Source organism: Phascolarctos cinereus, unplaced genomic scaffold (genome assembly GCF_003287225.1).
Source record: "Phascolarctos cinereus isolate Bilbo 61053 unplaced genomic scaffold, phaCin_HiC Scaffold_4;HRSCAF=312, whole genome shotgun sequence".
In the NCBI taxonomy this organism is placed as follows: Eukaryota; Metazoa; Chordata; class Mammalia; order Diprotodontia; family Phascolarctidae; genus Phascolarctos; species Phascolarctos cinereus.
In genome coordinates this window covers 285652839-285666752 of record NW_027555847.1, presented here as the reverse complement: position 1 = coordinate 285666752, position 13914 = coordinate 285652839, and the positions used below count along the sequence as shown (strand labels likewise).

At 36.2% G+C, this 13914-nt stretch overlaps 1 protein-coding gene across 1 annotated transcript in view; it reads right to left on the bottom strand.

The window, feature by feature from the left end:
- LOC110223658 (solute carrier organic anion transporter family member 4C1-like) overlaps nucleotides 1-13914 on the bottom strand; it is a 114030-nt gene that overhangs the window by 17444 nt on the left and 82672 nt on the right. Inside the window, exons 10-12 of the mRNA XM_021009296.2 lie at nucleotides 3699-3889; nucleotides 1836-1900; nucleotides 389-526 (exon numbers count right to left, since the gene is read on the bottom strand). Of these exons, the coding sequence (XP_020864955.1) occupies nucleotides 389-526; nucleotides 1836-1900; nucleotides 3699-3889 (394 nt within the window). The remainder of the gene's footprint in view (nucleotides 1-388; nucleotides 527-1835; nucleotides 1901-3698; nucleotides 3890-13914) is intronic.

Below are 13914 nucleotides of genomic sequence, written 5' to 3'. Positions count from 1 at the left end.
ACATTGACAGCTCTGTTACACAATCACATCTTGACCCTTTTCTGATATTTTAATCAGGGTGTTACAGTTCATCAAATAAGATACTCTTTATTTTTATACTCCTCTACATGTTAAAATAGTCTTCAAATCTTCACAGGCACAAATACATTTAATAGTATCTCTAGTATTCAGGTAGCAATCTGTTCTTGCTAGGTCTATTAAAATACACAATACAATTTTGGCAGGGATCAGAAAGTGATAAGCATGTCTATATACTCTAAGATTTGTTTTATATTAAAACCTATTGATGCTCTATTATTACTATAAATAATATCACATAGGAAATTGATAGTTCATAATTGCCACAAACAAATCAATTTGCTTTACATTCAAAGATATCATCACTTACTTATTCCTACTAGCATGAAAGCCATTCTAGCGTTGTCATATAGCCAGCAAGCTCCTCTAATTCCACATTCGTTAATGTCCCAAAGACTACAAGAATTGTCTATTGCAAAGCCGAATACAATTGGTCCAGGAATTGTACCTATATGTGATATAATTGCACATGAAGAATAGAAATAGTCTTATTAAATTAAATTAAATAGACTTATTAAATTAAAATTAATATTTTCTATTTACATGTGTATATATAACATATTAATTATATACATTTTACACACAGAGCACACCAACCACATTTGTGAAACAACCAACCTTTAAGCAGCCTCCAGGAGGCACTAACACCTCAATAGATGTTACGTGTGTATATAACCTGTAGGGTCCCCTAGGCAATTTCATATACTTACATCTTTCTTATAATGCCTCTAGCAAACTTTTAGTGTTATTTTTCTCACTTTTTTCTTGTGTCAGTGTTACATGTAGATCCCTCTATACTTCAACTGTACTGATTTCAAATAAGGACAGAACAGGGATAAGATGTGTTTTATTGGTATAAGAAATTCTCATGAGGAAACTCCTTCTAGAGGTGGAGTTCAGCACTTGCTCTCCAGCTTAAGAGTTTTACAGATTTGTCTAGAACTCAGAGAGGATAAATGACTTGCTCAGGGTCACATAGCCAATGGGTGCCAGAGGCAGGACTTGAACTCAGTTCTTCTGGGCTTCAAAGACAGCTCTATATCAACTACATCACCCTGTGGCTCACTTAAAAAAAAAAAACCTAGGGGCAGCTAGGTGGTGCAGTAGATAGAGCACCAGCCCTGAAGTCAGGAGGACCTGAGTTCAAATCTGGCGTCAGATCAAAGCACTTGACACTTACTAGCTGTGTGACCCTGGGCAAGTCACTTAACCCCAATTGCCTAAAAATAAAAAAAAAAATTTTTTAACTACCTTTTCCATACCCACAACTAAGACTCTCTTTTGTTCAACCCAGATTTAGTTACCATTGTACAAATGAAAGAATTATCAGAAAGGCAATTAAAATAGTCCATTTGATGCTCTTGGATAGTTAAAATTGTATGCAAATAACTTTAAAATGTCATCTAAGGCCAATTTTTTTCATCATATTCAATTAATCCATAGACAGTTTTCTTGAATTTCCTTTACCTGTATTATATTGGTAGTAGTATATTGGTACACATACATGAACATCTCCCAAAATTGTTGTAGACTTCTTTTAGATTCATTAGTTAGTGGTAAAATTATTCTAATATTCTGACATTTTCTATCCGAAAGATAACTAATTCTTGAATTTTGATATGAAAACTTCATCATCCAAAATAATTTATTTGTACTATGTAGCTTCTTTGGTTAATTTTTGCTTAGTGTTTCAGAAAGTTGTAAACTAATATAACTAACATGCTAGTGACCTTCCAGAGAATTAAAAATATGCATACCTAATAATCGGACCAAAACAAACTGTACACCAAGTGCTAGGGAGCGTTGCTGGTTATTTACACACCTAAAATAATAAGCAATGGTAAATAGTTATAAAAACATTTTAAATAATAATTATATATTATAAACAAAAATCATTCTTTAAATCCAACATTACTTTTACTCATATGAATTATTTTCTTCATTTCAAATTGGATTTTTTTAAAAAGAACAAAACAGTTGTGAATTGATTTCCATTTTTATACATCTGGACAAAAATAGAAGAAATCAGTGCTTACTCTTTGATTCAGATTTTTAATAATTTATACTTACAAAATCAATTTTTAGAAGAGCTTACAGATATATTGCCATATTTTATTTTTGTGGCCCCTATTTCTATCAGGCAACAGCATTGTTGATTTCTTAAAAGCTGTTCAGATCATCAAAAAAAGAAAAATTGCAAACACATTAACCATATTGTTTATTTAGACTCCACCTAAGATAATGTTGACTGTTTACTTTGAGTGTTTTACCTTCCAAATTTTCTCCATTCTGTAAACATTTTCAGATTTCATAACGCTATCAATTATATCATTATTATGTAACATGATTCAAAAGCCTCTGAAATCTAAAAATTATCCCAAAGTCTAAATCAGATATCAAATTTCCAAAAAAAAAAAAGTTAAACTATGTTTACTATCCTCCAACAGAATAGAGTGAATTTTAAAATTTGAGAGTTGGATACTGTGTGATGATGGCAGAAGGAGCATTTGAAGTGGCAATGGGGAGCCAAAGAGCCCTCTGTGTTAAAGTGTACGAGAAGTAATTATCCTTAGAGAGAGTGCCAAGAAATGTATTTAGGAGAAAGATGAATTACAGTAATCACCAGAGCACATAAAAGAGATTTTAGATTCAGAGGGAAAAGGGGATGTTAAAGGTCATCTACTCTACCCTTTCCACCTCCCCTCCTCTTTTTAGAGATGAGAAAAATGAGGCCAAGAATGCCAGTGACCTTCCCAAGTACCTACATAAGTACTAGATGAGAGAACCAAGATTCAAATCCAGGTGTTCTGACTCAGAATCCTGTCATCTTTCTACTGCATCACAGCAGAGTAAGGTCTCACAGGGCACAAAAGAAAGGGTTAACAAAGAGGCAGTGTTATGCACTACATAGAATAGAAGATTCAGAGTCAGAGGGCTATTTTTGAATACAGGATCTGCCTTTCACATCTGAGTCCCTGGGCAAATAATTTCATTTCATCTAACTCTGCTTCAGTTTTTCTGTCAAGTTGGGGGGGGGGAGGGATATGGAACTAGATGACCTTCAAAAATCTCTTCAATCTTGGGATCTATGAGTCTCTGTAAGTTTCTTGAGGGAAAAAATTGTGTTTTAGTCTTTGTGTTCCAGGTGGCTTAAACTGATGATGATTAGTAATTAGTTTACCATAGATAGGGTGGGAGATACACTATAGAGGTGGCAGCAGTAGCCATGGCTAGTCCAGCGGCTTTTGCCTTCACTGCTATCATAACTCCCCTACAAGTACTACCCAATTCAAAAGAGCTGACACAGTATGGATCTTGCATGTTACTCATGGACTTGGCAGGTAAGCTGACCAAGGAGTGTGACAGCAACAGAAGCAAGTGGTGCTGATTGGTGGGAGGGGAGGAGTGTGTGGCACAGCCCTTATGTCATCCCATGCTTTTTCTGGTTCTGGGAGTTGCTGTAGCAGAGGTGCAATGGGGGCAACATTTTTTTTCCTTCCTTCTGATTTTAGGCAATACAAATTCACTTGTTTCCTCATACACATATTTAACATTAAGATGGCTTCAGCTTTCAGGAAAAACTTCATACAGGGTGGCGTAGATGAATTAAAAATACATACCGAAGAATAGCTACAGTAACAGGAGTACCAGCCATAAAGGTAAAAACAATGGTAACAAAGAAAAAGCCAAGGAATAGAGGCAAATTTGTACAGTGGGTTCCACACTTTCCAGCTTTGGCTTCAAAGCTCAAACTTTCTGCAGAAGACATCATTTGTTTTGTCCTTCCAATACAGGAACAGTTGTTGTATGTCTGTGAATATTGTAAACAAAAAAAAAAGCTATGCAAAACTTGAAAAGATGACTGAAAATATATTTTTAAAAATATTTGCAACATTTAAAAAATTATAGACCAGGTAACTTATAAAAATGAAAGATCATCTTATATCAAATCAATCACTCATCATCTAGAAAAGAAAGGACAAGAATATTAAGGTTGCATGAGAAAGGAAAATATAACAATTTTCAGAGAATAAAATGATAAAGTCTGCAGCCTATATAGGCTTATGAGCTTGATTTTTATTCCTTGTGAAAATACTAGAATATACCATTAAACTTATGATAAAGTGGACACCTAACAAAATAAATGGGGTTTACAAGGAAGTATTATAGCTTCTTCAACAATAGGTCATGTTTATTTTCTTTTTTTGACTAAGTAGCTAAACTAGTAGATCAGGAAAATGTGTAGATATAGTTTAGTGGTAGTAGTAGTAGTAGTAGTAGTGATGGTAGTGGTAGTAGTAGGTGGTTAACATTTTAGTAGCTAACATTTTATAGCACTTATTAAGTGATAGACACTGTGCTAAATGCTTTAAAATTACTACCACATTTGATCCTTACAACCACACTAGGAGGTAGGTTGTATTATTATCCCTATTTTACAGATGAAGAAACTAAGGCAAAAGAGGAGCTGCTAAGGCTACATTTGAAACCACATCTTGTTGACTCCAGGCCTGTTGCCCTATCTAACTTTGCCACCTAGATGACCAAACTAAAATTCAGTTTACCTAACTCTTAGTAAAGTATTCGATAAATACAACATACATTGATAAATACATTCATACTAATCTCATGAAAAATATGGGATATGTATAAATTACAAGAAAATCTAAGATGGACTTAGAAATGACCGAATGGATAGATTCAAAGAACAATGAAGTACCCCAAAGAATGCTTCTTGGCCCTTTGCTCTTTAACATTTTTATCAATGATGTAAACACGTAGCATGCTTAGCAGATTTGTAGATAACACAAAACTAAGAGGAATAGCTAATGCACTGGAGAAAAGAGGCAGAGCCCCAAAGATCTGGATGTGCTAGAGAATTGGGCTTAATATAAGAAGAAATTAAGTAGGGAGAAATGTAATGTTTTATAATCACCTATCTTCCTGTAAGCACACCCACCCTTTAAAAAGAATCTAACTTGATCACATAGCATCCCATGCTAGCTATCATAATATAGGCTCCCTTTCTCAGCTAAACTCCATGAGAAAGCCATATACATTAAGCATCTTCACCTTCTTACCCTCTTCCAAACACTCTGCAATTTGGATTTCTACCTTACGATTCAAGTGAAATTGCTCTATCTAAAATTACCAATGATTTCTTAATTGCCAAATCTAATGGCCTTTTCTTGATCCTTATCATTTTTGATCTTTCTACAAAATTTGATACTGTTGATCACATGTGAGCAACACCAATAAGGCTAGAATGATTGGATTATAGCAACATGAAAACTAAAAAAGAGAAATGCTGACAGCCTAGATGAAGACAGTGACTGTGTGGGTGGAGAGAAAAGGACGTACAAGAGATGTCATAAGTGTTTTTTTTTAAAGGCAAGATTTAACAACATGTTGTATAGGCAAGGTAAAATGTGAGCCAAGAGATTAGGATGGCAATGAGATTGCAAAGCTGGGTAACTGGGAAAATGGGACTGGCCTTGACACTAATAGAAAAGTTGGAAAGGGTACAGATCTTGAGTTTTATTTTTGTATTTCATAATAAAGTGAAATATAATTTGACCAATAATTTACTTAATTCAGGTATAAAGTTTCAACCTACTTATCACAACCTCACCAACAGTCTCAATTCTTTTTAAACTTTAAAGATGTCATTAAAGTGAGAAAACATTTCAGGAAACCATAAAGAAGTGCTGATTTTGTGACTTCAAAGAAAAGGGATTTTTATGTTTGTTTTAAGTTAAGCCTGCATTCCCTTAATAAAGACAATTTGTTACTACTAATGTGTTTGCCCAAACACTCACTCAGCTGGCACTAATGTGATAAGATCTAGCCAAGCATCCAAGCAGTTATAATTAGGCTCAAGACTATTGAGAAATACTGTGTAATGATAAAATAAAATAGCACTGAAAAAATTATTTTTTTTACATTTTAAATGGGAAAAGTTGAGAGACACCAAATCAAATCCTTCCTTACAATTCTCATAAAACAGAAGGAGATAGTGGTCACCCTCCGGTTCACTACAACTAGTATAAAATTGGTTTGCTGAGGCTGATTCCATGATAGAAATACTAGAATGGAACTCCAAAAGGAAAAAAAAATGCAAGTTTAAGATTTCATTTAAAAAAAAAACTACCCATTGATAAAAATGGCAATTAGCACATTGTCATTGGCTAAATTAGCAACAATAAAACCTAAAATATTATTAACCCTTCAAGTGTCATGAGTATTGTTTTTTTCTTGAAGGTAGAGGTATATTTCTCTATTTAAATTAACAATGGTGCAAAATGCAAATTTATGCCTTTTTGATTCATTTCCTCTTTTCTGTCTTATCTAATTCTATCTTATTTCATCTCAAACTTGCTTTTCATGCAGAAAGGAAGCCTGATGTAACAGTTAGATAGCTGTCTCGAAGCCAGAAGGACCTGGCCTCTGACACACACTGACTGTGCCATTCTGTGCAAGTCAAGTCAAGGCTCAGTACTTGAGCAATTCCCTAAATTGAAGAGATGGTATGAACATAAATACACAATATTTCTCAGTAGGCATGAGCCTGTAATCACTTGGCAACTTGGTTGGATTTCATCACATTGGTGCCAGTGGTTGTTAAAGGGAGTTTCCTCACCTTTCCCCATACCTGTGAAATCACAGGTTCACTCCAGCTCTGTCTTTATATGAAATGTGCAATATAATCCTTTCAAAACACTCCCTCCATGTATAAAACAACTCTTTCATAATCTATCTTAGAGTTGCCTGGGCCCCTGAGAAGCTGGGACTTGAAAGTATCAGAGACAGAACTGAAACCCACATCTCCTGATTTTGATACTATACTTTCTTGTATACACTATGGCTAGGGTAGGGTTAAGATCAGTCAGAACTATTAAATCCTTACCCATTAGTGATAGGTTGAATTCTTGCTTTCTCCTCTTTTGGAATCTAGTGTTTAGCACCAGTGCCTGGCATATAGTAGGCACTTAATAAATGTTGATTGCTTGATTGAGTTGGGGTGGGAAGTGGAGGAAGGGAGAATAGATATGAGACTTTTTTCTTATCAAGAAAAAAGCAAAAAATACTGGCATGGTTTTGAGGGTGAACTGATAACACACTGGGGATCACCCACCTCTGGGTCTAACTGTAGGACAGTCTGCTAAGATAACTGGCAGAGGTTCAGTGATAACAAATATAGAGTTGCCAGCCCTTGTCCGCTCAGTTGCATAAGGACTTTTAAAAGATAAGGCTGCACAGTTGAGAGAAGATACATGCCAAGCATACATGCAAGGCATACATGCAGTTTGACATTTACCAGTCCTATCCTACCTGTCCTTTCAACTACTTTTGATCCCTTCTCCACAAATTGCATTTCCCTAAATGCTTCCTCCTCCCTCTACCTAACTGACACTCCTTCCTGGTTCTCCTCTTACCTGTCTAACCACTCCTTTCCTTACTTAGTTTTACCTCTTGGCTCTCTACCTCTTATCCTCCTTTTTTAAAGGATATCATCAACTCCCAAATGTTCAAGTACCATCCATTACTCCAGGGCTTGCTGCTGCCATGCTGGCTTGATTACAGAATACAAACTCACCCAACCCACTATACCTACCAAGAATCAGATCAGATCACATCTTTATCAACTTGCCATCTGACCTTTCCCTGTATGCATACTCCCTTTTCTCCATTTATACCTCCTGTTATGAGAACAATAATCAGATCAGCACTATCACTGCTTCTGGAAAGAATATGTTCAGTTGGCAAATAAACAAAATCAAGCAAAAGGCTCACCATTTCTTGCTTTATAATCTCCACAACCTCCCTTTTGAAGTATCTTAATAGGTCTTTGATGATCTATCCTAACGTGATAATTCTAGGCTCCGTGTTACTAGTCTTAATTTCAGATATGTCTATAAATTTCTTAAGCACAGTACAATTTTTAACACAGAAAAAAAATGTTCTTAAACTATCTTAATTGTTCTATCATTTTACGTATTTGTATAAGCCTCCTGCTAAGAGAAAATCTGAAAAGCTCCTGCCCCAACTTTTCCATAAAAGATAATAAAATTGTCCTTGAGATTTAATTGGTCCAAGGGACTAAGACTTGAAAAATTGACAAAGCTTCCTCATTACCTAAATACAGAAGCCTAAATGAGGAGTCAGGGGTTTCTTCAGACTTGAAACATGAACAGGTATACCATTATGGCCACTGTGAAGAAGAGCTGTAGCAGGGGAGGTGCCCTTCTGAATTAATGCTATATCCTTGTGAATGCACTTTACATGCTATTTTGAGTAAACCTATTGCTAAATGTTAGATGGTCTAATTTTATTTCAAGTTTGAACTTGATCAAGCAAACCCACTGGAGTCAATCTGAGCCCAGAGCATTTAGCATTGGTTGGCAGAATGATCGCTTTTGTTGGCCTTGTGGTTGAAGCTGAAGAAGGACAATGAGGATGAAAGAGAATCTTTAGTGATCAGATGCCTTCACATCAGAGCTTTGCACCAGTGGTTGCAGTGTTTCTAGACCCAGGGAATTTTCCAAAATTAAGAGATACGGAAAAATATTCCAAAAGTTGATTTGCTAAGGATAGTGGGGAAGGTATGTGGACAAACCTCTCTATGGTTCATAGAATTTTGGGCAATATGTGACACTTAGAGCTAAAGGACTTAGTGTTTTAAGATGATGAAGTAAACACCAGGTAATTGCTTGGTCCCCTCTAACAACTTGCCCCACTGGAATACAGTGGCATTGTGTAGTTTAAAATAGGGGTTCATTAAGCCAGGTCTATAAACCTAATTTTGTAAAAGTATTTTAATAAGTGTAATTCAATATAATTGGTTTCTTTTGTAGTGGTACTTATTTAATTTTATATCTTTTAAAAACATTATTCTGAAAAAATGGTCCATAGGTTCAAACTGCCAAAGAAGTCTATGACATTTAAAAAAAAAAAAAGATTTATGAACCTCAGCTTAAAAGGAAACATTTTTCCGTTTTCACTCTGAAATGTATGGCATATAACTCTCACTTTATCTCCATCTGTTCTCTGTTCTCTCTCTCTATCTCTCTTTCTCTCTCTCTCTTTCCTCACAGTGAGGGGTCAATGAGGATCTCCAGAAGATTGAGCCGCAGAAGGGTACCCTCCTAGATGCCCTCCCTAACAACAGCAGAAATACTGATTATTTATGTATGGACACTAGAATATATGTATTGGCCTAGAAGAGTCTCTGGCCGCCTCTTCTGTTTTCTTATCTCTTTCCTAGGGAAACAAATAGCAATCCTAAGATGGACATCCTTAGCTGGAGTCTAGTGAGTTCAAGAGATCTCTCTAATAGAGCTGATTGGAAAGCTGTACAGAAAGAGAAGAGGAACCTTCTCAGGAAGAGAAATCTATGCTTTGACCAGTTTGGCCAGAACTCCTTGGGGTTGCTCTAGTGACCCTATGTAGCCATTCCTTACCACATCAATAGAGTGAATAAACAAGCCAGGATCAATGACCCTTTGATGTAAGGGCAGCAAAGCACCCACAATAGCCCTCATTTCTAGTAGAGGAAGGCATCAGAGAGAGAAAAAAGTGCAGACAGGCTCATTGTAGCCCTTTATTCACTATATCTACTGCAAAATTGATTAAAACTCCACCATGCTGCTGCCAGCATAGTACCCAGTGGTCACTAGATGATTTCCCTGGTAGTATTTAGGTGATCAAGGGGTAGAATTGTTGGGAGATAATTTATTTCTGACAACAGGAGAGAGGTGACATTTTCTGCATAATTACCCAATCCTCATGGAAAAAGGGAACAGTCCTTCAGTAGAGGCCTTTAAAGTGCTAAAGATTTAGTTTCCTCTCCACAAGATTTAGTTTAAAAGCCCTGGCTTCCTAGGGAGAGGAAGTTACTGGCTGGTGGGCAGGGGAACACTTTCTTGAGTGGTACCAAGTGAATTTCCATGTTACTCAGACTGCATGCAAGAGGATAGTGACCTCTTACCTAGCTACCTTAAAAGAGATGACCCATGATGAGGGTCAGAGACAATGCCATAAGGGTCATTATTATTATTATAGGCATATAATGTAGGCAATATAATATAGGCAATAATGTTCCTTATGCTGCTCTGTTCATCACATGTTGTTAACTAATATATTGCATATGACATGGACCAGATTATTAAGATCCAGACCTTCATTCTTTCAAAGGGGTAAGGTGAAGTCTGTGGTTTCCGGTCTTGATTTTTCTCCATAGTCAGGCATCATGGACTATATTCCTTCAGGTAACCATTATACTATTTCTTATCTTTGGGTTTATCTTTATGGGTTTTTTTATTTTACCTACACTAAATTCCTTCTCAAAGACTGACTTCTCACATCCCCTAGGTTAGGGGTATCCAATAATGGCCCTAAGGTCATTTAAGTGATTGAAATATCTTTTAGAAGAGCTTTAAGACCTTGCTACCAAGAGGCAGAATGTGGAAGAAGCAAAATCTACTAAGGTCTCTATTGTGTAAACTAAGCTAGGTGTTTGTTTGGGTGGGTTTTTTTGGTCCCCTCCCAGAAAACACAATGAAACTGTCTAAGAATTAATTGGTTCAAGAAACTAAAAGTAAATAGTTTATGTTAACATAACCTCTGGTCACCTAAGGACAAAAGCCTAGCTCTTCACCAGTAAGGAAGGAGCCACACTATGATTTTCAAAAGAATAATTTCTTAAATTTGTTGGACACTCTGGATAGGCTGGTTGATTTTTTGGCTACTGGGGCACACTACACTTTAGGATACTGAAACATGAAAATGAGAAAATGATCTCTGCCCATAAAAAATGTTTTCTCTATAAAATGGGAAGTATTTTTTAGATTTTGTTGTCTTCCTTTATCAAAATAGGCTGGTCTTTCTCGGGGTACATGCTCTCTTGTCTTTTTTTCCTTTTTCTTAAAAAATTTCTCTTGGCAACCTAAGGGGATAACCTATATTTAATATATGCTTGTCACTAGGTATATCATATTGACAAAAGCAGAGATAAGGGAGTGACACCTGACTGAATCCATGCTATATCTTTGCTGAATATCCTTTCCACACTATTCTTAAGTAACCTCCTTTTGTTAGATGTTAGATGGTCTATAAGTGTATGATTTCGTTCCAGTTTGAAAGCTGAACCAATAGATTGGTCTCAGTCAGGCAACACCCAGGACACATAACAATTATGATATCATAATGTTATTCAGAACAAATCCTCACCTGCTAACACTTTAAAGTATATGTATCCCTTTAGGTCTTTTTCAAGATAATTAAGTCTCAGGGCAGAGCCAAGACGGCACAGAAAAGGCAAGGACTCACCTGAAATTCCCCTTCAAACAACTTTAAAATAACTCCTCAAAATGAATTCTGGAGTGGCAGAACCCACAAAAGGCAGGGCAAAACAATTTTCCAGCCCAAGACAACTAAGAAAGTTGACAAGAAAGCACACCTGGCGAAACTAGAGCACAGTTCAGTACAGGCAACCACCCAACAAGATAGCAGCAGTTACCCTTGAAGGCAACTGAATTGGTAACATTGGCTTCAAAGCTCTAGTAAGGAAATCAGACAACTTGTAAGGAGATTAAGGGGTCCCTTTGCTGGCACAGGGTACAAGACTCTGTTACATTGCCCATATGCAGACCTGTGTCACAGTCCCAGGGCAAGGAGGAGCACTAGCAGAACAGAGCTTGTGGCTGTAGGGAAGTAGGGACCCTGGTTACAGTTCCAGGGTAGAAAAGAATGTTTATGGTTGCTTCCAAACCAGAGCACAGACCAGGAGAGTAGTAAACAGATTTCTCCTTAAATTATACCACGTTGGAAGAACTGAACACTTGCAAACCCCTGGAACTAGCTCAGAAAAGAAGCTGTACAAAAAAAAAACCCCAAAGCTTACCTCCTCCACCCCGGGAGCAAAGCACAACTTTATAACATAAAGTTAAAAGTGAAGAAATAGGCTGGGGAAATGAGCAAACAACAGCAACAATAATAAAAATGATAGCCTGACCATAGACAGCTACTATGGTGACAAGGAAAATAAAAACACAAACTCAGAAGAAGATAACTAAGTCAAAACTGCTACATCCAAAGTCTCAAAGAAAAATGAAAACTGGTCTTAGACTCAAAAAGGATTCCTGAAAGAGCTCCAAAAGGATTTTTAAAATGAACTAAGAGAGGTAGAAGTAAAATTGGGGAAAGAAATGAGGATGATGCAAGAAAATCATGGAAAAAAAGTCAACAGCATGGCAAAGGAGGCACACAAAAAAAATACTGAAGAAAATACCCCCAAAAAAAAGAATAGGCCAAATAGGAAAAGTGGTACAAAAATTCACTGAAGAAAAGAACACTTTAAAAAGTAGAATTGGAGAAATGAAGGTACAAAAGCTCACTGAAGAAAATAATTCCTTGAAAAATAGAATGGGGTACATAGAAGCTAAAGATTCCATGAGACATCAATAAACAATTAAACAAAATCAAAGAACAAAAAAAATGGAAGAAAGTGTGAACTATCTCATTGGGAAAAACAATTGACCTGAAAAATAGATCCTGGAAAGATCATTTAAGAGTTGTTTGAATACTTGAAAGTCATAATCAAAAAAGAACTCAGACATCATCTTTCAAGAAATTATCAAAGAAAACTGCCTTGACATCCTAGAACCAGAGGGTAAAATAGACATTGAAAGAATCCATTGGTCACCTCCAGAAAGAGATCCCAAAATATAAACTCCCAGGAATATTATAGCCAAATTCCAGAGTTCCCAGGCCAAGAAGAAAACATCACAAGCAGCCAGAAAGAAGCAATTTGAGTATCATGGAGCCACAGTCACGATTACACAATAATTAGCAGCTTCTACATTAAAGGATCAGGGGGCTTGGAATGATATTCCAGGGGCAAAGGAGCTAGGATTACAACTAAGAATCACCTACTCAGCAAAACTGAGTATAATACTTCAGGGGGAAAAATTGAAATTTAATGAAATAGAGGACTTTCAAGCATTCTTGATGAAAAGATCAGAGCTGAATATAAAATTTGACTTTAAAATACAAGATTCAAGAGAAACATAAAAAGGTAAACATGAAAGAGAAATCATAAGGGATTCAATAAGATTAAACTTCTAACATTCCTATAGAGGCAGATGATACTTGTAACTCCTAAAATTTATTATTATTAGGGCAGTTGGAAAGAGTATACATAGAGGAAGGCATGGGTTGAGTTGAATATGATGGGATATATATAAAAAATACGCTTAAAGGGTGAGAAAGAAGAATGCACCAGGAGAAGAGGAAAGAAAAGGTAGAATGGGGTAAATTATCTCACATAAAAGTGGTATAAAGTGCTTTTACAGTGGAAGGAAAAATGGGCAAAGTCAAGTGTGGGGGAAATGCTTAAAGTTTACTCTCCTCAGAATTAGCTCAAAGAGGAATAATGAACACACTCAGTTGGATTTAGAAATCCATCTTACCCTTCAGGAAGGTAAGAGGGGAAGTGGCTGATGTGAGAGGGCAGATTGGGGGAGGTAGAGGTCGAAAGCAAAACACTTTTGGGGATGGACAGGTTAAAAGGAGAGAGAGAGATAAATAGGGGAGAACACAGGTTGGAGGGAAATACATAGTAATCATAACTGCAAAAAAAAAATTTCTAGCAAGTTTCTCTGATAAGACCTCATTTCTCAAATATGTAGAAAAAACTGAGTAAATTTATAAGAATACAAGTCATTCCCTAATTGATAGTCAAAGGATATGAATAGACAGTTTTCAGATGAAGAAATCAAAGCTATCTGCAGGCATATTAAAAAATGCTCTAAATCAGTATTGATAAGAGAAACGCAA